Source organism: Bombus fervidus, chromosome 2 (genome assembly GCF_041682495.2).
Source record: "Bombus fervidus isolate BK054 chromosome 2, iyBomFerv1, whole genome shotgun sequence".
Classification (NCBI taxonomy): Eukaryota; Metazoa; Arthropoda; class Insecta; order Hymenoptera; family Apidae; genus Bombus; species Bombus fervidus.
Window position 1 is genome coordinate 4,457,997 of NC_091518.1, and position 19,641 is coordinate 4,477,637.

The window sequence follows — 19,641 nt, forward strand, 5'->3', positions numbered from 1 at the left end:
TAACTATACCTTTAATTGATTCAGTAGAACATTCTGTGAACGGGACATTATTTAATGTTCTGTATGATTAAGAGTGCGACGGTTTAAACGGTGTAGAGTGTAGAAGATAGTCTACCTTCAAGAATTTGTTTAAAAATGTGTTAGTGAGATATGTGATATGTCAAGCAGTGACGTTGGACAACCAAATTTTGAAGGTTATCAAACGAAATAGAATATCTTTTTGATGCGGTAGGTCGCCGTCTCGATCGCTGTTTCTTTTTTCTTTATTGAGACGCTGCGTCCCATCGTGACGGTGAACTACCGTGTAGCAAAGGTTAGATACAGCTTAAAGTAATATTAGAATGGCTTCAAGTACAATATTGCAGGTGAGCTATTTAAACATGTTACTTTCATCGTTTTTGTTTTATGACTAAGTTAGCAATTGTAATTACAAATGTATTTGATGTGTTATAGAAAGCTATAGATCTGGTGACTAGAGCTACTGAAGAAGATCGTAATAAAAATTATGAGGAAGCACTTAGGTTGTACGAACATGCTGTTGAATATTTTCTACATTCTATTAAATGTACGATTGTTATCAGGTTTCTTTTAGAATGTGTCTTTTAATGTGTTTTTAATGTGTCTTTTATAATGTGAAGTTGTGCTACTGTTTTTATTTTCCAGATGAAGCACAAGGTGACAGGGCTAAGGAGAGTATAAGAGCGAAATGTACACAATATTTGGAAAGAGCTGAAAAATTAAAGGCATATTTGAAAAAAAGTAAGAAGAAACCTGTAAAAGCTGGTGAAGATAATTCTAAAACTGAGGATAAGAAGAGCGATAGTGGAGACAGTGATACAGATAGTGATCCTGAAAAGAAGAAACTTCAAAGCAAACTGGAAGGTGCGATAATTATTGAAAAACCAGATGTTAAATGGAACGATGTTGCTGGTCTTGATGGAGCCAAGGAAGCTTTAAAGGAAGCTGTTATTTTGCCAATACGTTTTCCCCACCTATTTACTGGAAAACGGATACCATGGAAGGGTATCTTATTATTTGGGGTAACTTTTACATAAGTACAAAATAACTTTTAGGTAAAAATTAACTATAAAACAGGACTTATCAGCAGAAAGGTTTTGTAATTTTGTCTATGTAATTTACAATCATTTTTTTCAAGTAATTTCAAGATATTTTCAGCCACCAGGTACTGGTAAATCCTATCTAGCAAAGGCTGTTGCAACTGAAGCCAATAATTCAACGTTCTTCTCTGTGTCATCCTCGGACTTGGTAAGCAAATGGCTTGGAGAATCTGAAAAACTTGTCAAAAATTTGTTTGAATTAGCTCGTCAACACAAACCCAGTATCATATTTATCGACGAGGTGGATTCACTCTGCTCGTCACGTTCCGACAATGAATCCGAATCTGCCAGAAGAATAAAAACAGAATTTTTAGTTCAGATGCAAGGTAAGCGAAATGTTTGAATAAATTATTGATTTGTACATATGTTGACATATGTACTAATTTCTCCGGATACGCGTTGTTATGTACATAAATAAAATATGACATGGTAAATTGATTTATTAGGTGTCGGATCAGATAATGACGGTATACTAGTATTGGGAGCTACTAATATACCATGGGTGTTAGATTCTGCTATTAGAAGAAGATTTGAGAAGAGGATTTACATTGCCTTACCAGATGAACAAGCTCGTGTTATAATGTTCAAACTTCATTTAGGAAGTACTTCTCATTGTCTAACAGAAGAAAACTTTAAAAAATTAGCAGCTGCCACTGATGGTTATTCTGGAGCTGATATAAGTATTATCGTACGAGATGCTCTAATGCAGCCAGTTAGACTAGTTCAAACTGCAACACATTTCAAGCGTGTAAGAGGACCATCACCAAAAGATCCTTCTATCATTGTGGATGATTTATTGACACCATGTTCACCGGGAGATCCAGCCGCTATTGAAATGAACTGGATGGAAGTTGAGGGTGATAAATTGTATGAACCACCTGTAACTATGGTAAATATAGAATGTTTTTTATTTCCATTGAATTATATCAGTCTTATCTTATAAAATTTTTAATTGTAATCTACTTTGTATAATTTACTTTTCATATTTAGAAAGACATGTTAAAATCATTAGCGACTACCCGTCCCACAGTGAATGAAGAAGATATGGCTAAATTAGAAAAATTTAAAGAAGATTTTGGTCAAGAAGGTTGATACTCAAATTTTTTTAATCAAGTTGCTATATACTTCCAAAAGTATCTTTCTGTTATACATGCACTTGCCTTATGTCTTGTTTGATTATCGACATTGCGATACGTAATATTTATACAAAAAGTTCAAACATAGATTGACTCAGGCTTTTATTTTCAAACTTTCTTTTCCTTCAACAGTCATTACACGATAGCAATGCCAACATTGCGAGCTTGATGCTTATTCACAAATACTGTTTGTTAAAATATAAAAATCGCAGAATGAACGATATATATTTTGTGATGAAAATTAGTTACATTTTAATCTGCAAAAAAAAAAACAATAGACTATTTTTTATTCAAAAGCGCAAGAAAAAGTTAAAATGCTACCGATCCATAACGTAATATGTAACGAATTCTGTGCGTTTTTAACTTATATAATTATTTCTATACTTGTACCTAACAAATTAATTGTACAATACATATGTAGGATTAATAAGTATTTCTGAACAATGTTTATGATTGTAGATTAGCAATTCATTTGTATGTTTTGTAATTTTGATTTTGCTTAAACATCAGCGACACGTTATCAATGACATTTGCATTCATTTTCCCCAGTAAGTATAAATTATACTAATAATCAATTTGAAATAATTCGTTAAATTACGTGAACGCGATTACATGTAGTATGTGATATACATATGTGTACGTATATCAAATAAGCAAAATACCATTTCCATGTGTAAATTGTTTTTATTGTTAATTAAATAAATAACAAGCTGTACACAATAGAATTTCAGTTTTTCCTTCAAGAAGCCTAGAAACAATAAGAATTGTGAAAGATCTTATAAATGTAACAAGAAAGTTTTCTACTGATTTACGGAGGGCAGTGTCTTAAAAATTCAGAGTTCATATAAACCACTGTTATTGTAATATCGTCACGAAATATTCGTACAACTTCTCCTGGTAGTGTCAATAATTGTGACAATTTAACATGATCGATTCCGTATTCCGTACCACCGAGTGCGTTTCTCAATAAATGTGTCGCTGCATTACTATCGAGAGGTTTCTTTTTCAAGCCTTCTTTACGTTGCAACAACATTTTATGTATTTCTGATAATTTCATATTTTTACGGGGCAGCTTCAATGGGCTCAATGTTACTTTTCCACTCATATGCTCACCTACTAAACGTACAGCTTGTAAGGGTGACATTAAATCCCATAGACCGTCGCTAGCTATTATAAGAAATTTATCTCTCGGTGTTAATCTATGATATCTAACTTCTGGTTTCGCCGTCAAGTATGGAGGAGTATAATAATTCGGTGGAATTGCTGTTTCACCGAAATATGGCACCACTACTTTCTCTAAGATTTGTTTGCTCCATTTGTAGCGAAAATCACCTAACGAACGAAGGGGCGCTAATTGTCCAAGTAGTCGTTCCAATTTAATTACAGTTGATTTTTCGTTCGATGGATGCTCTGATAGAATTCTTTCGACTTCTGCACGATTGTCGGTATTATGTTCGACGGTCATTAATTTTGCAGACCAATCATCATTTTCTATAATATAAGATAGTAATACTAATAACAGTGATGATGCAGATATTAAGTAATAATGACAACAATAAGAAAACTGCATATCCATTTTTCATAAAATTACAAAGTCTGATAATTACATCTCATACCAGAAAGTATGCCGAGTACTGCTTGACAATCACCCACTCCAGTGACATGAAGATGTGGACCATCTATGTGTGCAACAGCTGCTACAGCGCCAGACATTGCAACAGCAAGAGTTGTAGCAGCACTGTTTTTACCTAAATTTAAAAGTGCTTCGTTCGACAAATCATTATCTAATCGGAGAAATGCATTCTCTAAAGCTGTTTCCATTTGAAATTCTTTTGTACATCCCACTTCTATTAAGTCCTTGACAAAAGTTAAAAAACTTGCTTGATAAAGATCTCTAATTTCAGAAATAAATTCCACTTTATCATTAAACATTTGAAGAAGTTCTAATTTATTGCTGGAGTTAACTGTGTTGAGATACTGTTTTAGTAATTTTGTGGGCAACAAACATGCTGATATATAGTGAAAAAGTCTCTTTGAGATAATTTGTGCACATGTACGACCTCCATGACCATCAAACACACCTAACAATATTCCTAAAATAAATTTGTGCTTTTGTTGTACATAATATGAAATTCGTCGTGTCACTAATTGTAAAAATACAAAAGTATATCGAATATTTTGTGTATATATAGGTTGTTTCCAATGTTTTATACAACTTCTGTACCTTTTGTAAGTAAACATTGAGCCTCTGATCGAGTATCTTCCATAGGATTATTAGATGCCAACTGATTTGAATCATAATATTTTATAGAGTTTTCACCGTCAAATTCTTTGGTATATTCATTAGCTTGTAAAATTGTTGTAACCTACAACATATTTATAAAAAAGAGAGCTTGGAAAGAGTTTGATAAGACTATATTACCTCTTGTGGTGTAAGCCGTGGCAATGCCATATATAATCTGTGAGCACATTTGTTACTACTCCATTCATTATGTCTAATGCATACATTACTGACAGTTTTAATTAAATTACTGGCAACGTTTTGTAAAACCATTCTATTTCTGCGGTTTTGCAGTATATTTGTACTAGCACATTTTCGTGCTTTTACTTCTACAGCACATTTTGTCTGCCTCGCACTCGCAGGTTATGTTAAGCTCCTATCTTTTGCAATGTCTTTCTAAGAATAATTGTTGTTATAGCAGCCGCATATACTATATATGCGCACGCGTACAAATACGGTCATGAACAAAAGTTTACTACACTCTTTAAAACAGAATAACTTTTTTACAATGGAACCAAACGACTGGGATTTTTTTAAGAAGTTAGAAGGATTGATTTATTTAGATGATATGAAAGAAGTTTTTCTAAAATTGCAGGTCAGAATTGCGAAGAAAATAGTAAAGGTCACTCTTTGCAATTTTGTTATTTGCGGTTGCAATAAAAATTAAAAAAGTACATTTTTTAAATTTATGTTAGTTATATACCTAGATAAAAAGATTGTAAAAAACGACACTTCAGTATTTTCTTCGCGACTCCAACTACAATTTTTTAATTTCATAACTTCATAACATTATAACTTTTAAACCAATAGATTCCCCGTCTTAAAACTTCTATTTTTGGATTCCACACATCGAAAACTACAAAATTGCAAGAAAAGCCAATAATTTTCTTAAAATAAAATTTAGCCGAGATCAGTATTACGCTTATTTTATATGTATGTATTTAGTATATGAATCTGCATACGTTAATAAACAAGGACATAAGAGACCTCTATGCAGCGTTTTCTTTCTGTTTTTACATACATCACTTTCTCAGCTCGTTTACACACATTCTATCTTTATATGTGTCTTTATGGTCAATATTTGCGATATCAAGAACTTAGAGATGATTATGATTAATGCAGGTAGACTGCGCGATCCCAGGTGTAAGAAGCCGTAAAGAGAACACAAGAGTGAAAGTGTTATATTCGGGTTATCCTTTTTTCTCTCTAATGAGTGTTTTAGTGAGGGGAAGAAAAGACAAAAAAGAGAGGAAGAGCTTGTGTAGTGAATGGCGTATAGCGGATCGCCCCACTATTTGTATTCTCCTTACTTTTTGCATAATCTGAGAGAGAACGCAATAGCTCGACACTCGGCATCATAGTCGTATTTCGCATGGCACTATTTCTGTCTTCAATATAATCTTCAGCTTACCTGTAAGAACACACTATCTATCTGTATCAGTCTATGAGTCCATGTATCAATGTTATGTTGAGGTTATCTGATAGAGGAACGTGTGGATGAATTTATAATAGAAATATATATATATTGAAGTAAGTATAAGTATAAGCGTGTGCTGATCTAAATTCTCATTCTAGCAGTGTTACATTACAACAAACGACATTACTAAAAAATTAACCTTGGTGTAACTTCAGCTGAAAGTTACAAGAAACAGCAATAAAAATATTCCACTTTATAGCTGTATACTTATAGCTCTTTTATTTCTAGACCTTGTAACCCAAAAACAACATTCATATTCAAGGGCACAATAATATGGATCTCTCCTTTTTTAATTTTTTGCTTCAGTAAATTTTATTTTCTTCGTAACGGCCGTTTCCAGGTCACGGGTATATAAAAGAGAAAGATGTGGAGTTTTCCTAGAAGTAATTATTTCAATAATATATATATGTCGGAGATGAAAGGACAACGGGGTCACCCGTTGGAATTGCTTGGAAAAGCCTCAATAGCATTCACGAAATAACCCAGACACAGTCATTCAAAACTTGAGACAATGAGCTTAGGCTCGAGGCGACAACCGGTCGCCGAGCGTAGCCGCGGTTACGGGATGAACGTTCCACCTAACAGAAAAGTACCAATATTATGAGACACATGTTGTATTAACAATCAAACTCCGGGCAAGAGCAATGTCGCAGTTACGCGAGTCTGCCTAGCAACGGTAGCAGTTTGTTGGTATCCCAGGTCAACGTAATAATAGTTTTTATGATTTAACTTAGATAATGGTTAATTTATAACTGAATGTATATAAAATGATGAACTTTCAAAAAATTTCGTCCAAATTTACTTTTGTTTAATTTTACAAATTATCGTATTATCAAATGTAGATTTGCCGCATACATATTTCCCGCATTTTAAACAAATTTTCATAATTTTGTAATCTTTACAATTTTTTATTCGATAAATTTTTTGTAGTAATGAATCTGAACTTGTTGATAGTTTTATTGCATGGTATTTTCCCGCGATTCTTTATACAAAAGTAATGTATGCACCAGGGTTATAACAATTTTGCGAATTCTCTATAAATCAGCCCCATACTGTAGATACCATTGCAAATTTATTGGTTCATAAATGTTGGCTTCTTTCGCTCTTCTTATCAAATCATATAAACCTCATAATTTCAGCAAAGTCATTTTTGCTCATTGTTTTTGAAAAAAATGCAGGTCTCCAAATTTTATTCCATAAATATGAGACATTTAAATTCTTTGCCTGATATGCACCGCGGGTATATATCAGAGCAATAAATGCATCTAGTTTTGTTGCATCTAGCTTCCTCTTAGTCCTCAATACTCTAAATGATTCTTCTTTAATATATTTTATTATATGATCCCTTATACGGTGATCAATGATAAGATAAAATGTTCTCCAAACTGTCCCATCGGGCCCAGTTTCGATACGTTGGTTCTCTACATCAGTCTCACTCTTTGCTGTCAACGATAATTTCTTTCCTCTTTTCTCTGGACGTGAACGCTTATTTATAAACAATATTCAACTCTGATTCGGTTGTAAATAGCTTTTCATGTGTTTCCATGCCGTTTTCAGTTGCTGAAATTTCTTGTTCATCGCACACTAAACAGTCTTCTTCTATGTCTGTTATTTTTTTTTATAATTTTATTTTGAGAAGTCTTGACATTTTTAGGGTAAATATTTATCATAGAATAACTCTATGTACGGAATACAAAATTATTGTCAAATTTGATATGCTTTACTTTTCCCTTTATAACAACTTTACATAAAATGCTTTGAGATGCTTTCTGTTTGAGTTTTAGAGATAACAAGTTTAGATGTCAACTGATTGACTAACAAACTGAGATGTATTCTGGTCGAAAGGACGATAGCAAGTAAGAATATGGTCTGTGACGGCGATATTTATACGAAAATATTGATGAATATTGGCCGTTCTCCATCAACGTTTACTCGAGGATGAAGTTGAGAAAAACTCGTTTTTCCCTTGTTTTATCGCAATGAGCAATAACCCTAAGAAACTTCTCGACTTTTAAAATGTTTATAACAATGAACTGTAAAAAATGTTAAATTTTATGGCGATTCCTTAGGATTATTATGGGCCAGAGTTGATGTGTCTTGACAGCTGATCTTGATGGAGGAATGCTATTATGTTTTATGACAATATGATATTATTTGTTATTACTGATTCTGTTTGTCATCTGACTTTGAAATAGCCTTTTCTTTGTACTGATTGCATTTATTTTAAGAATAACTAAAATATTTTGTCGGCCGCTCTCGGTAGGCAAGGCAGAATACAAATTTTTCTTAGAAAATAAAAGAGCAAACTAAAAATAAATACCGAAAAATATATTGTATGCATGTTTTAAGAAAAGTCAGAAATTATGAAGCGATATGATAATGTTTAAATATGGTTAAATTTGTGTAGAAGTTCGATAGCAGTCAATTTAACCGGCGCTGGTAGGTTTAGTGTTAATTTGATTATTTATTATTCGTGTGTCCCTTGTAGGGCAATGGATACGAAAAAGAAAAGAACGAAGTCAAGTTGGAGACCTAATTCAACTTCTGAATCTGACGATAGCAGTAGTAAGATAGTTCCAGTTTCAAAAAGAAGGAGAATAGACATTTTTGATACATCTAGTAGCGAAGATAGTGTTCCATGCAATTTTATCTGTTCTACTATATCTGCAAGTACTTCTATTAATGATATAGGTGAATAAGAGAATTTATTTTCCTTTACTGAAGGCACTGGGCCACAGTCATCGCTAACTAACGAATCTAAACCTATCGATTATTTTAATCTGTTCATCGATTCATTCCTGCTAACATTAATGGTTCGCGAAACGAATAAGTACGCCGAACAACTAATAAAATCATGTGAAATCACCCAAGGATCTCGAATGAGACCATGGAAACCAGTTACTTTGCCCGAAATAAAGGCGTTTATAGCAGTTTTATTGGAAATGGGGATAACAAGGCGACCAACAATATTTTCTTATTGGACCGAAAATTCAAGAAGCATACCCTGGTTTTCAAAAATGTTTTCGCGAAATAGATTCCAGCTTATTTATCAATGTTTTCACTTAGTCGATAATAAAGAATGTTTCCCACCAGGCCATGAAAAGTACGACCCATGCCTAAACTTTATGCCAATAGTTGAACACGCGAATAGAGTATCCAAATTAATTTCGACGCATGCTTCAAATGACAATATTATTGTAATTAAAAAAGGAAATGGAAAGAAAAGAAGTAGAGTAAAACGATGCATGGTTGATGGTTATAATATTTATACGAGGGGAATTGATAAATCGGACAAAATGTTATACGTATATCTTGATGAACGCCGCACGGTAAAATATTGGAAAAAAATTACGTTTCATATCATTGCCCGTGTGGTATTAAATTCTTATCTATTTTATAAGGAAGTTAGCAAAAAGAAGCCAATGACTCGATTGGAATTTACATCAAGTATTATATCTGAAATAGAGCATGAATGGATGCAAGTCAAAAAACAACATATGGTAAGTGATAATGACAGAATATTTGGCTTAATGAAACTATCAGGCAGAAATTTAAGACAGTGCGTAGTTTGTAGTACTAAAATTAACGGTATTAAACGATCGAATTTAATTTGTGTGCAGTGCAAAAAAGGGCTTCATCCATTATGTCTTCATAAACATGTCTGTTTTAAGAATAATGAATGTCATGATCCTGTAAAACCATGACTATAATTTTAATGTCTTTATGTGTTTACACCATTGTGTTTTGATTTAATATATATTGTTTATTTTTTTCATTTATCATCCTAAAAGCATAAAAAGATATAAAGAAACATGGGCAATGGGTGAACTAAATAAAAGACTTACTTCTAAATATGATAATGAACATTAGAAATCTAGTTTTATATCTATTATAAATAAAATATTATATTATGTTTTTTTATATTTTCAAAAATGTTGATAACATATTTGTACTATGCATATTTGTATTATATGCAAATAAAAGTAAATTCAACAAAAACAGCTTATTTATGCAGGTGGTTTACGATTATTTGAAAAAAAAAAAAAAAAAGTAATTACGAGAGGAAACTCTGATATGACTCGCAACGAGCTACATTCAGAACCGAGCGTGTTGCGAATTGACGATCGTGACCAAAGATGGCGACACATTTCACCATAGTACGCGAACGCGATCGCGCTGCATGGCGCTAAAACGGTTAATTTAATAATAGCAGTTAACCTCACAAATTTAACAATAATACAAATGTATTTTCAGCATTGCCAAAGAGAACAAAAATTGAAACTATAGAGTAACTGAACGACTGTAGTTTATAAACAAGATAATACTTTAGGTAGAATAAGAAACGTATATATGTATCTTTCGTGTAGTTAAATAGTGCATATTATATGTACAAATGGTATTCTGTGCATGAACAACAATGAAAGCATAAGCAATATATTTAATTTTTTTACAACAATGGTTTTCCTGAAATATATTCATGTGAAATTAATTGATCAAATACAATTTTATTTTCTGTAGGACGGGAAGTATCATTAGTATCCACCACATATATATATATAGTAAACAACATCTCTTTCTTAGACAATTTACAATTAGTTTAACGAACAAGTTTTAATTATTAGTTTAATAAATTTTACACTTTGTAGTGTTTTTCGTTGCAAGACATATATAATACAAGTGAAATAATAGCATATAGACAGAAAACACTGCATCAAGTAACGTTCTGTTAAGGGCCGTATCGAATTAGCAGCTGTGGGACAAGTCACCTAGAATTTTTGGAAGAATCTAGAGTTTCTCGAGATCTTTTCTCTTTACCAATTCATGTAAACTTTTCTAAGTTTAAGTGTCTTCCATGTCCATGGTCTCAAGAGCGGATGAATCTCAAAGAAAATACTTCGGCGAGCGGCGCGCAATTTCATCCATTAGGATAAGCAAGGAAGGAAATCCAAGAATAGAAAAGAGTGGACGTCGAAATTACGACCGAAGATGAATTTTTTTGAGCAGATCAATTTTATCTATTTTTGAGAGATAATTTTCTTGTATTCTAGACGAGCTAACTTCTGAATAAATCTTAGCTTTAAAATAAAAGTTTTTTCAATCTTCGCGCACTTCGGCGAACAGGGCGGTTCAGAGCTCCACGCTCCAATTCACTCACCATTTTTCCCCAAAACCGCAAACGTAACATAACAATTCAAAGTTGAATTTTTTTTTGGTGTAATATTAATATAGATAGATAGACATTTATGGGAAATTAACACTAATATACTGAACACAGTCACATAAATAGGTCTTAACACTAATATACCGAAAGTATAGAAAAAGCCGTCCGATAATTGAGTCGTGAAAAATCGACATAGTAGATAAGAAGTATCGTTCTGTCCATGCATAATATGTACTGAATGTATCAGACAGAGCCAGAGACCCTTTATTTGTCCTTGTTTGAATAACAACGAAAACTTAGTTGCCTTCCATGTTGCATTTTCATGACTCAATTTTCGAGCACGTTTGATTGGCAGATTTCAGTACGGCTCATAATGTGATATGAAGTGGACAAAAATCAAAATAATTATTATTCGATTTTTATCTCATTATTCGATGATATCATCAGTCTATAAGTAAGTAATATAAGTAATACCGAAAGAAAAATAAAACAAACTCAAAGTTGAATTTCTGTTTGGAAAAATTCCCTAAAATGTCACTATAAATGTATTTACTGTTGTCAAAACTGTCTTCGAAGAGTTCAGGATGCAGAAATATAAATTTGAAAACAGTTTACATTCAACGGCCAGTAATGGATGTTCGTTTGTAAATTAGTAAAGTTTACTATGGTGTTTAATAAAAGAGATTTGGCGAAAGCATTTTCGCCAAATAAAGTTAAAAAGTTGCCAAAGAAACGAATTTCGAACAATTCAACAAAGCCAAGCACAAGTGGAAGCCCAAGTTTATCGATACAAACTGAAAATAGTTCGCAGACGAGTATTAAAGTAATCGTAAGAATACGACCGCAAAATGAGCACGAACAGCAGGGCAATTGTAAAACTGTTTTGAAAATCGTTGACGATAAAATGCTAATTTTCGATCCTAAAGAAGAGGAGAATCCATTTTTTTATCATGGTGTTGCTCAGAAAGGTCGTGATTTGCTTAAGAAACAAAATAAAGAACTGCAATTCATCTTTGACAAAATATTTGATATGACGTCGAATAACAGTGATGTATTTGAAGGAAGTACGAAAGATTTGATTTGCAATCTTTTGGATGGTTATAATTGTTCTGTATTTGCATATGGAGCAACTGGTGCTGGAAAAACTCACACTATGCTTGGTAATAGCGATGATCCTGGTATCACATACAGGACAGTCGCAGAATTATTTTCTCAAATAGAACAGCAGAGTGATCAACGTGAATTTAATTTAGGTGTAACATATTTAGAAATTTATAATGAAAATGTGCAAGATCTTTTACATAAATCTGGTCCTTTGCATTTAAGAGACGATGGTAGATATGGAGTAATTGTTGCTGGTCTTAAAATAATTGCTATTCAAAATGCCGAAGAATTATTGACACTTTTAGCAAAAGGCAATAAAAATCGCACTCAACATCCTACTGATGCAAATGAAGAAAGTAGTAGAAGTCATGCTGTTTTTCAAGTTTATATTAATATCACCAACAAAATGGATGGTCAAGTACGACAAGTTAAACTGTCTATGATTGATTTAGCTGGTTCTGAAAGAGCTTCTGCTACAGGTTGTAAAGGGGCAAGGTTTAAAGAAGGTGCAAATATTAATAAATCTTTATTGGCTCTAGGTAACTGCATTAATAAGTTAGCAGATGGTGCAAAACATATAACATACAGAGATTCTAAATTGACTCGTCTCTTAAAAGACTCATTAGGTGGAAATTGTCAGACAGTTATGATAGCTAACATAGCACCTTCTAGTTTTAGTTATGAGGATACATACAATACATTGAGATATGCAAATAGAGCAAAGAAGATCAAAACTCATATAAAGAAAAATATTATATCCTGTGAAATGCATGTAACTGCATATATAAAAATGGTTGAAGAACAAAAGAAAGAAATAAATTATCTAAAACAAAAGCTATTAGCATTTGAAAATAGTTCGCTGCATGTATTACCACAAGGTCAAGGTAATAACGTTAATGAGGAAATAGATAAAGCTGCACTAATTGATAGCAATAAATTAATTGAATTACTTCAAAAAAAGAAAATTCTGAATGAAAAAGTCCTTTCATTAGAAAGCACAGACAAGATATTATGCTGTAGAATTCAGTATAAGAAAGCAGCAGATGAAAGATTGCATAATCTAACAGCAGCTGTTGATACATTGACGCCTGAAGAACAAAATGCAAGTGGTAAATCAAGAGTTAATAAATCACTGCATTACTTTGAACGACAAAGAGATTCTTTAAAGATACAGATGGAAGCAGCATGGGAGGAACTGTGTTCAGTAGAAACAGAAATACAGAAACTGTATGCGGAAGCAAAGTTAAAGAAACTTGCAAAATTAGAAGATATATTTGCACTACAAACTAGTGAAATAGAAAATTCTAGATTACAACAACAGTGTGAACATGTAAAGAAAGTAAGTAATCTTCAACAATGTGAAATAGAGTCTCATTATTCAATGATTAAAATGATGAGTACAACATTACAAAATTATTATAACATGATGAGAGGATATGGAACCATGACAGATACAATGAAGGAAGAATTTAAACAGCTGGTCAAATTATTAGAAGGAGTAAGAAATATAAAATGGTCAGATATGGAAACAACTAAACATGAGGAGTGCTTTTATAACTTGACGTGCCTTAGTGTACCCCATTTAATGGATCCCCTTAATAGTAAGGTACCTATATATGTATTACAACCTTCAAATGATAAAGATGCATTGAATGCAACTTTCAATACATCTTATTCTGAAAAAGAAGTGATTGATACACAGAATGTAACTATCACATTGCAAGAAGAATCAACCATGGATTGTAATACTGATATGAAAGTAATAAAGGAAAGAACAGAAGGACAAAATGTAAATTGTGTACAAGAAAAAGCTAAAAAGCGTGTCCTTTCAGATAAAAATAATATGAATGTCACTCCTATCAAACAAGCAAAGAAGATATCCCCAAAATGCAAGGATATTACAATCTGTACGATAGGAAGCAAAGATAAAGAAAATAAAAAATATATGCAAAAGCCACATGTAACAATGAGTGCTAAAAGTATAACCATATTAAATAAGTTAAAAGCAGATAAACTCAAGAAAGAAAATCTTGATATAAATACATCAAATAGAGGATTGAAAGCAGTAAGGGAAAAAGAAAGAAAAAGATTAATGTCAACGCATCCCTATCAAAAACTGAAAGAAAGACAAAAGTAAGTGTAGGTTTTAATAAATTGCAGTACAATTATTGACATTGTTTAACAAAAAAGATTCGGTAAGCCATAGTAAGTTAGTATATTAAACTATAATGACAGTGGTCCTAAATTATTAAAACAAAAAATTGTTGACATTGTTAAAAAAGATAAATTTCCACATTTTTACAAGTAATTCAATATTTTTCATTTAGAATAAAAATTATGATATTGTTGCAGATTCTGTCCAGTTCTACCTTCGTCACAAATTCCATGATAGCAATAGTAATAATATGAAAAGTAATTTAACAACAAATAAAATGTATATGTAATTTTTTATGTTGGAGCCGGAAAGACAATAGATGCAGGTCTGACTAAATATTTTATATTTTTAGTGACATAAAAAATTTATAGCATAAAGTAAAATTATAATAAGCATAAAAATGACATTGTAATAAGAAAAATAATAATTATAAAATCTTGAAGATGTTAGTTATAAAAGTCAAATTATATAAAATTATGCAATGTTATAAAGGTGCGAATGTATCTTTCAATTATATTTGTTTAGTAAAAGTATTTGTGGATTTATGTTGCTTTTTAATGATATTTTAATAAATCATCAGTTATAGATTGAATATCGAAAAAGGAATACAAGAAAGTAAAATAACATCAATTTACATTTATCTTATAAGGTAGCATTTACTTAATGTTTCATATTGTGGTGCAATAGTCAGAAACACCTGTAGGAGAGAAACTAATTTGTGGAATGTTGTTGGATAAGAATGTATGGTTACATCGATGAATATTACAAATGAAAATTGTTTGCTTCTTAGTTGTGGTACATTTAATACATGACTATCATAGATCAGAAATGAGATATGCTGTAATTTATGAACTTAATTGCTTTTTAAGTTATCAAAGAAAAAGAAGTATTTTTAATTTAAATAAAATAAATGAAATTGAACTGGAATTAAACATCCTAAATTTATTTTTTTCTTTTTTGTATTACATAATGCAACCTGTATTCCAAATATATGGTATAGCGCTGATATGTCTTTATATACTATAGTCAGTGTCCGGCTGTAAACAATTTTGTCAAGATAAAAAATTATTGTACAACCACTTCCATAATCCTCTAATCTTTTATAAAAACTTACCTTTTCAATTAAATTATATCACATTATCACAGTTTTATGTTTTTTTTTACATGAATGTTCCATAACAGTTAATACAGTTAAACTAGAAATGATAAATATTACAAACTCAATATTTTTATTTATTTATTCTTTACTTTTTTTTTACTTATTTTTAAAATTCTCAGATTTTAGGTTTAACACATTTTTAACAGCTTGTTTGTATTTATTGATTGAAAATTGATCTTCTCCTTTATTTATTAAATCAGAAACTGCAATTTTATATTCTGTTACATGTGGGATGCATTCATAGTTGGGATCAGTTGGCATTTTTGGCCAACTATACATGGACGTTAAAGTTTTTCTGCTTTTACTTTTATCCCAATCATAATATTCCATATCTACTTCAGATTTTTCTGTTTCCCATGGTTCAAAACGCTAAAAACAATTCTTATTTGATTTGCTTTGCCTGTGTGCTACATTTATCAGAAAATTGATATAATTAATAGGAAATGACTTACCCAAGATATATGAAACAATGCAGTTAGTAGGTACTTTACATAATCTAAATTCTGTTTTCTAGTTGGACATCTGTCTGCAGTTATTGTTATTATATCTGTATTAGGATTATACCTATCACCCACTAACCTAAGTATTTTATCTTTAGCATGAGCATCTAAATGCAAAGAGGATAGTCTTACTCTCAAATTAACTATTCTAGCAAGAGGTTCTCTTATTGTAGGAGAAGAATAACAATAATCAGATGTAATTATTTCAACAGGAAAGTATTTTACACATGCTTCATCTGTTTCCAATTCTTCTGGCCATCTCGTACAAAATTTTTTTAATGCTTCGCAATGTCTTTTAACAACAGGTGGAGTAAGATGTAAGAAGTTTGGAATTTTCAGTAACTCTGCATTTCCATATTTGTTAGGATGTATACCTTTCTTATTTTTATATCCTTGTTGTAAAGGAAATGGTACGATATCAGGATGAAATGTTCGTGCAGCAGGCCAAATTGTCTGCCAATCTTGATTAACTGACATTTCATTTGTAGTTTTAATTTTTAAATCCGTAAATATGTTTACTTCTGTCTTTTTGTTTGTAACTTTCTTTTCACTTGGTAGTATTTGCAATACCCGAAATTCTATGAAAGAAAGTATATATAAATTAAAAATACGCACGAGCATTACATAATAAAAATATGTTTATGCTTCTATAAAAAATTATATTTAATAGGAAGTTTGGTTAGAAGAACGTTATAATACCTATATCATCATCGATGCTCGCAGAAGATGATAACGAAAGTTTCATGATTTTTAATGCCGTTGTAATATTTTGAGTTTCGTAACGTCTTATTAGCGATAACATTTTAACAATTATTTCCCGATACTTTGTTAATAACCTTAAATTACGTTTTACGGTTTACACAGCGAAGAGACCTATCTAAGTAAGCAGTTCCTAAACGGCTCAATTCTGTATATAATTCTGTATATACATATATACGCATGTGCATATTTTTTTTAACTGTATAACGAATGTTGTTACAATATAATTAAATAGAACTTTAATTTTATTTCTGTTTTATTTAACTTTAGATACGAAATCCGTTTAAGTAAATGTAAACGACATTTTTGTGTGAATGATAATCTACTCTGTAACAAATAATTTTCCTTTATTTACATATAATCTTTATATATATCTTTTCTTTACATGATCTGAAGTTCTGAAGAATATCCGAGGAAGTATGACATATTTTAAATGAATTAAAACATTTCTAAAGAAAACCGCGATTTAAAATGTATGTATATGCTACAATAGATGGTACTATATGATTTCTATGAATTAAGATGTTAGCATGTTTTTCGAAATAGTTTTAATTTTAAGGATATGTGTAAAATAATTAAAGATTACAAAAGTTGATAATTATAAATCTATGTAATTTAAGCAATGATAAAAAAAGTAAATGTACTTAAAAACTGGTACTTGTAAAGTTCGTTTCAACATAGATGCTCAAAAAAGATCTGAAGTACATATACATGTAATATAATGTATGCATATACAATCGATGTTTGTAAATGTGGTTATAGGTTGGTATTTCGAGAGATGACATCCTTCATCCTTCGGATTATTTTTCATGAACGTTGGTGTTGAACATGTCGTCTCCACGTCCAAAATCTCCACGACCTCCTATTTCGATGAGGAAGGATGAAAAAGAAGAAAGTTTCTGGGATAAGATTGGGACCTTGGGTCGAAAAAAGCGTATCAAAGAAGGTATCACACTGCGTTTACATTATGTTTTGCCAAGTTAACTTTGCTTATGCTTCTTTTACTTGAATTTACGGAATGTATTTCCTTATATGGTACGAGTAGCTTCAAACTTTAAAAAATGATATTGTTGGTAATGTTGATGTTCGATTTATATTTTTTAAATGTTTTTTTCTTAAAGTTACTGTTTATGTTTATTTTGAATTTGTTTAATATAGTGCAAGAGGTACAGGAGGAAGGGAAGTATGCAATTGATTCACCAGGATTTGCAGCCAATCCAGAGATGCCACCAGAAGAATATGCGTTAGATGAAAACGAGGAACGTTCAATGATAGAGCCTAGGTCTTTGGAAGATTCTAAACTTAAAGAATTAATATTTGTCCTGATTGAATGGATCAACGATGAATTAGCCGACCAGCGGATTATTGTTAAAAATATTGCAGAAGATTTGTATGATGGACAGGTACTACAGAAACTATTGGGTATGTTATATAATAGCGAAATTGAATAGAATTCTGCTAATACATGGAGTCTAAGTAGGTATATTTTTTTTATTAATTTTAGAAAAGTTGACGGGAAAGAAGTTAGATGTTCCTGAAGTGACTCAATCAGAAGAAGGTCAGAAACAGAAATTAGCAGTTGTGTTGTCAGCTGCTAATCAAGTATTAGGACGGCATCCTCCTTACAAATGGAACGTAGAATCTGTTCATTCAAAAAATATTGTTGCCATTTTACATTTATTGGTTGGTTTGGCAAGGCAATTCCGAGCGCCTGTTAGATTGCCAGAAAGAGTAGCTGCTCAGGTTGTCGTTGTGCGTAAAAAGGATGGCCAGCTAATACACAGAACGGTTAGAGAAGAAATTACATCAACGTACGATGATTTGGGAATGCGTTGCGAACGAGACGCTTTCGATAGTCTTTTCGATCATCCGGCTGATAAATTAGCTGTAGTTAAAAAGGTATGTTGTTTGTTTGAGTTATAAAAAATTATATGCTCTCTACAATGCAATACATAGTTTTATTTTCTAGTCATTGATTTCTTTCGTCAATAAACACTTGAGTAAAGTTCATTTGGAGGTGACAGATTTAGATACGCAATTTCATGATGGTGTTTTTTTAACTCTTCTACTTGGACTTCTCGAAGGTTTTTTCGTACCTTTAGGTAGTTTTCATCTGACACCTAAAACACATGATCATAAGGTACATAACGTTTCATTTGCATTTGATATTATGCAAGATATTGGTCTACCAAAACCTAAGGCTCGCCCAGAAGGTTGGTATTGTTCTTAACTGCAATACTTATGAAATATCGGAACTAAATGGATGTGACTGGTGACATTATATTTTGTTTGCAGATATTGTAAATTTGGATCTAAAATCAACTCTACGAGTATTGTACAATTTATTCACAAAATACAAAAGCATGAATTAAGTTAATAAATAATTTAAAGGAGAATAAATATAATAAGATTTGAATAAATTAATGAGAGTTAATTAGTGTCGCTAATGTTAATAACGTTACTAACCAAAGAATATGGTTTTTATAATCGGTACGCGAGCAATGTACTTTTGTATATGATTATGGACAACGGACAAAAAAAGTGAGGAATAATAGATGTAGTAGAAGCGAAATAGAAAGGATATTGTCATGTCTTTAAAATCTAATATTTCTTCAAAATTATAATCCTTACGTTATTATTCAAATTTATTCAAATCAAATATAGTTGTACGAATTTTATACATTCTTATAAAGATTCTAAGAAATATAAAAATTTTACTTTTTAAATCTATCTCATATTTGTTATCCCTGATGGTTCTTTATCCCTGATAAATTGTTTTCATCGGCGCTTA

General features: G+C 31.5%; 5 protein-coding genes and 1 long non-coding RNA gene across 6 annotated transcripts; 4 read left to right on the top strand and 2 right to left on the bottom strand.

Annotated features, from left to right (window-relative positions):
- Window positions 1-34: 34 nt before the first annotated feature.
- Window positions 35-2,979, top strand: Vps4 (vacuolar protein sorting 4). The gene is made up of 6 exons (XM_072022455.1): window positions 35-365; window positions 454-565; window positions 664-1,040; window positions 1,177-1,444; window positions 1,565-2,007; window positions 2,109-2,979. The coding sequence occupies exons 1-6, from the start codon at window positions 342-344 to the stop codon at window positions 2,208-2,210; spliced, it is 1,326 nt and encodes a 441-aa protein (XP_071878556.1). The 5' UTR covers window positions 35-341; the 3' UTR covers window positions 2,211-2,979.
- Pdp (pyruvate dehydrogenase [acetyl-transferring]-phosphatase 1-like protein, mitochondrial) lies at window positions 2,919-5,391 on the bottom strand. The gene is made up of 4 exons (XM_072022454.1): window positions 4,677-5,391; window positions 4,479-4,620; window positions 3,871-4,347; window positions 2,919-3,745 (listed from the first exon to the last, which is right to left on the bottom strand). Exons 1-4 carry the CDS (start codon window positions 4,806-4,808, stop codon window positions 3,063-3,065), a joined length of 1,434 nt encoding a protein of 477 aa, XP_071878555.1. The 5' UTR covers window positions 4,809-5,391; the 3' UTR covers window positions 2,919-3,062.
- A 3,113-nt stretch (window positions 5,392-8,504) lies between these two features.
- LOC139998223 (uncharacterized) lies at window positions 8,505-10,001 on the top strand. The gene is made up of 2 exons (XR_011803213.1): window positions 8,505-9,341; window positions 9,414-10,001. It is a non-coding gene; the product is annotated as an uncharacterized lncRNA (long non-coding RNA).
- A 1,708-nt stretch (window positions 10,002-11,709) lies between these two features.
- On the top strand, window positions 11,710-15,327 carry LOC139998220 (kinesin-like protein KIF18A). The gene is made up of 2 exons (XM_072022609.1): window positions 11,710-14,410; window positions 14,630-15,327. The coding sequence occupies exons 1-2, from the start codon at window positions 11,808-11,810 to the stop codon at window positions 14,664-14,666; spliced, it is 2,640 nt and encodes an 879-aa protein (XP_071878710.1). The 5' UTR covers window positions 11,710-11,807; the 3' UTR covers window positions 14,667-15,327.
- A 317-nt stretch (window positions 15,328-15,644) lies between these two features.
- Window positions 15,645-16,926, bottom strand: Mrps35 (mitochondrial ribosomal protein S35). Its single transcript, XM_072022611.1, has 3 exons — window positions 16,791-16,926; window positions 16,044-16,669; window positions 15,645-15,960 (listed from the first exon to the last, which is right to left on the bottom strand). The coding sequence occupies exons 1-3, from the start codon at window positions 16,891-16,893 to the stop codon at window positions 15,688-15,690; spliced, it is 1,002 nt and encodes a 333-aa protein (XP_071878712.1). The 5' UTR covers window positions 16,894-16,926; the 3' UTR covers window positions 15,645-15,687.
- A 610-nt stretch (window positions 16,927-17,536) lies between these two features.
- On the top strand, window positions 17,537-19,576 carry Parvin (beta-parvin). The gene is made up of 5 exons (XM_072022610.1): window positions 17,537-17,796; window positions 18,009-18,272; window positions 18,355-18,749; window positions 18,820-19,063; window positions 19,146-19,576. Exons 1-5 carry the CDS (start codon window positions 17,679-17,681, stop codon window positions 19,220-19,222), a joined length of 1,098 nt encoding a protein of 365 aa, XP_071878711.1. The 5' UTR covers window positions 17,537-17,678; the 3' UTR covers window positions 19,223-19,576.
- Window positions 19,577-19,641: the final 65 nt, after the last annotated feature.

Bases quoted from the DNA above. Each gene is read 5' to 3' on its own strand.
- Vps4 (XM_072022455.1), top strand. From the start codon at position 342: ATGGCTTCAAGTACAATATTGCAG. The intron at 566-663 runs GTACGATTGTTA...TTTATTTTCCAG, and splicing joins TTTTCTACATTCTATTAAAT to ATGAAGCACAAGGTGACAGG. The intron at 1,041-1,176 runs GTAACTTTTACA...AGATATTTTCAG, and splicing joins AGGGTATCTTATTATTTGGG to CCACCAGGTACTGGTAAATC.
- Pdp (XM_072022454.1), bottom strand. From the start codon at position 4,808: ATGGTTTTACAAAACGTTGCCAGTAATTTAATTAAAACTGTCAGTAAT. The intron at 4,621-4,676 runs GTAATATAGTCT...AATATGTTGTAG, and splicing joins CACGGCTTACACCACAAGAG to GTTACAACAATTTTACAAGC. The intron at 4,348-4,478 runs GTACAGAAGTTG...AATTTATTTTAG, and splicing joins TCAATGTTTACTTACAAAAG to GAATATTGTTAGGTGTGTTT.
- LOC139998220 (XM_072022609.1), top strand. From the start codon at position 11,808: ATGTTCGTTTGTAAATTAGTAAAGTTTACTATGGTGTTTAATAAAAGA. The intron at 14,411-14,629 runs GTAAGTGTAGGT...ATATTGTTGCAG, and splicing joins AAACTGAAAGAAAGACAAAA to ATTCTGTCCAGTTCTACCTT.
- Mrps35 (XM_072022611.1), bottom strand. From the start codon at position 16,893: ATGTTATCGCTAATAAGACGTTACGAAACTCAAAATATTACAACGGCA. The intron at 16,670-16,790 runs GTATTATAACGT...TTTCTTTCATAG, and splicing joins GAGCATCGATGATGATATAG to AATTTCGGGTATTGCAAATA. The intron at 15,961-16,043 runs GTAAGTCATTTC...AATTGTTTTTAG, and splicing joins CATTGTTTCATATATCTTGG to CGTTTTGAACCATGGGAAAC.
- Parvin (XM_072022610.1), top strand. From the start codon at position 17,679: ATGTCGTCTCCACGTCCAAAATCTCCACGACCTCCTATTTCGATGAGG. The intron at 17,797-18,008 runs GTATCACACTGC...TGTTTAATATAG, and splicing joins AAAAAAGCGTATCAAAGAAG to TGCAAGAGGTACAGGAGGAA. The intron at 18,750-18,819 runs GTATGTTGTTTG...TTTATTTTCTAG, and splicing joins AATTAGCTGTAGTTAAAAAG to TCATTGATTTCTTTCGTCAA.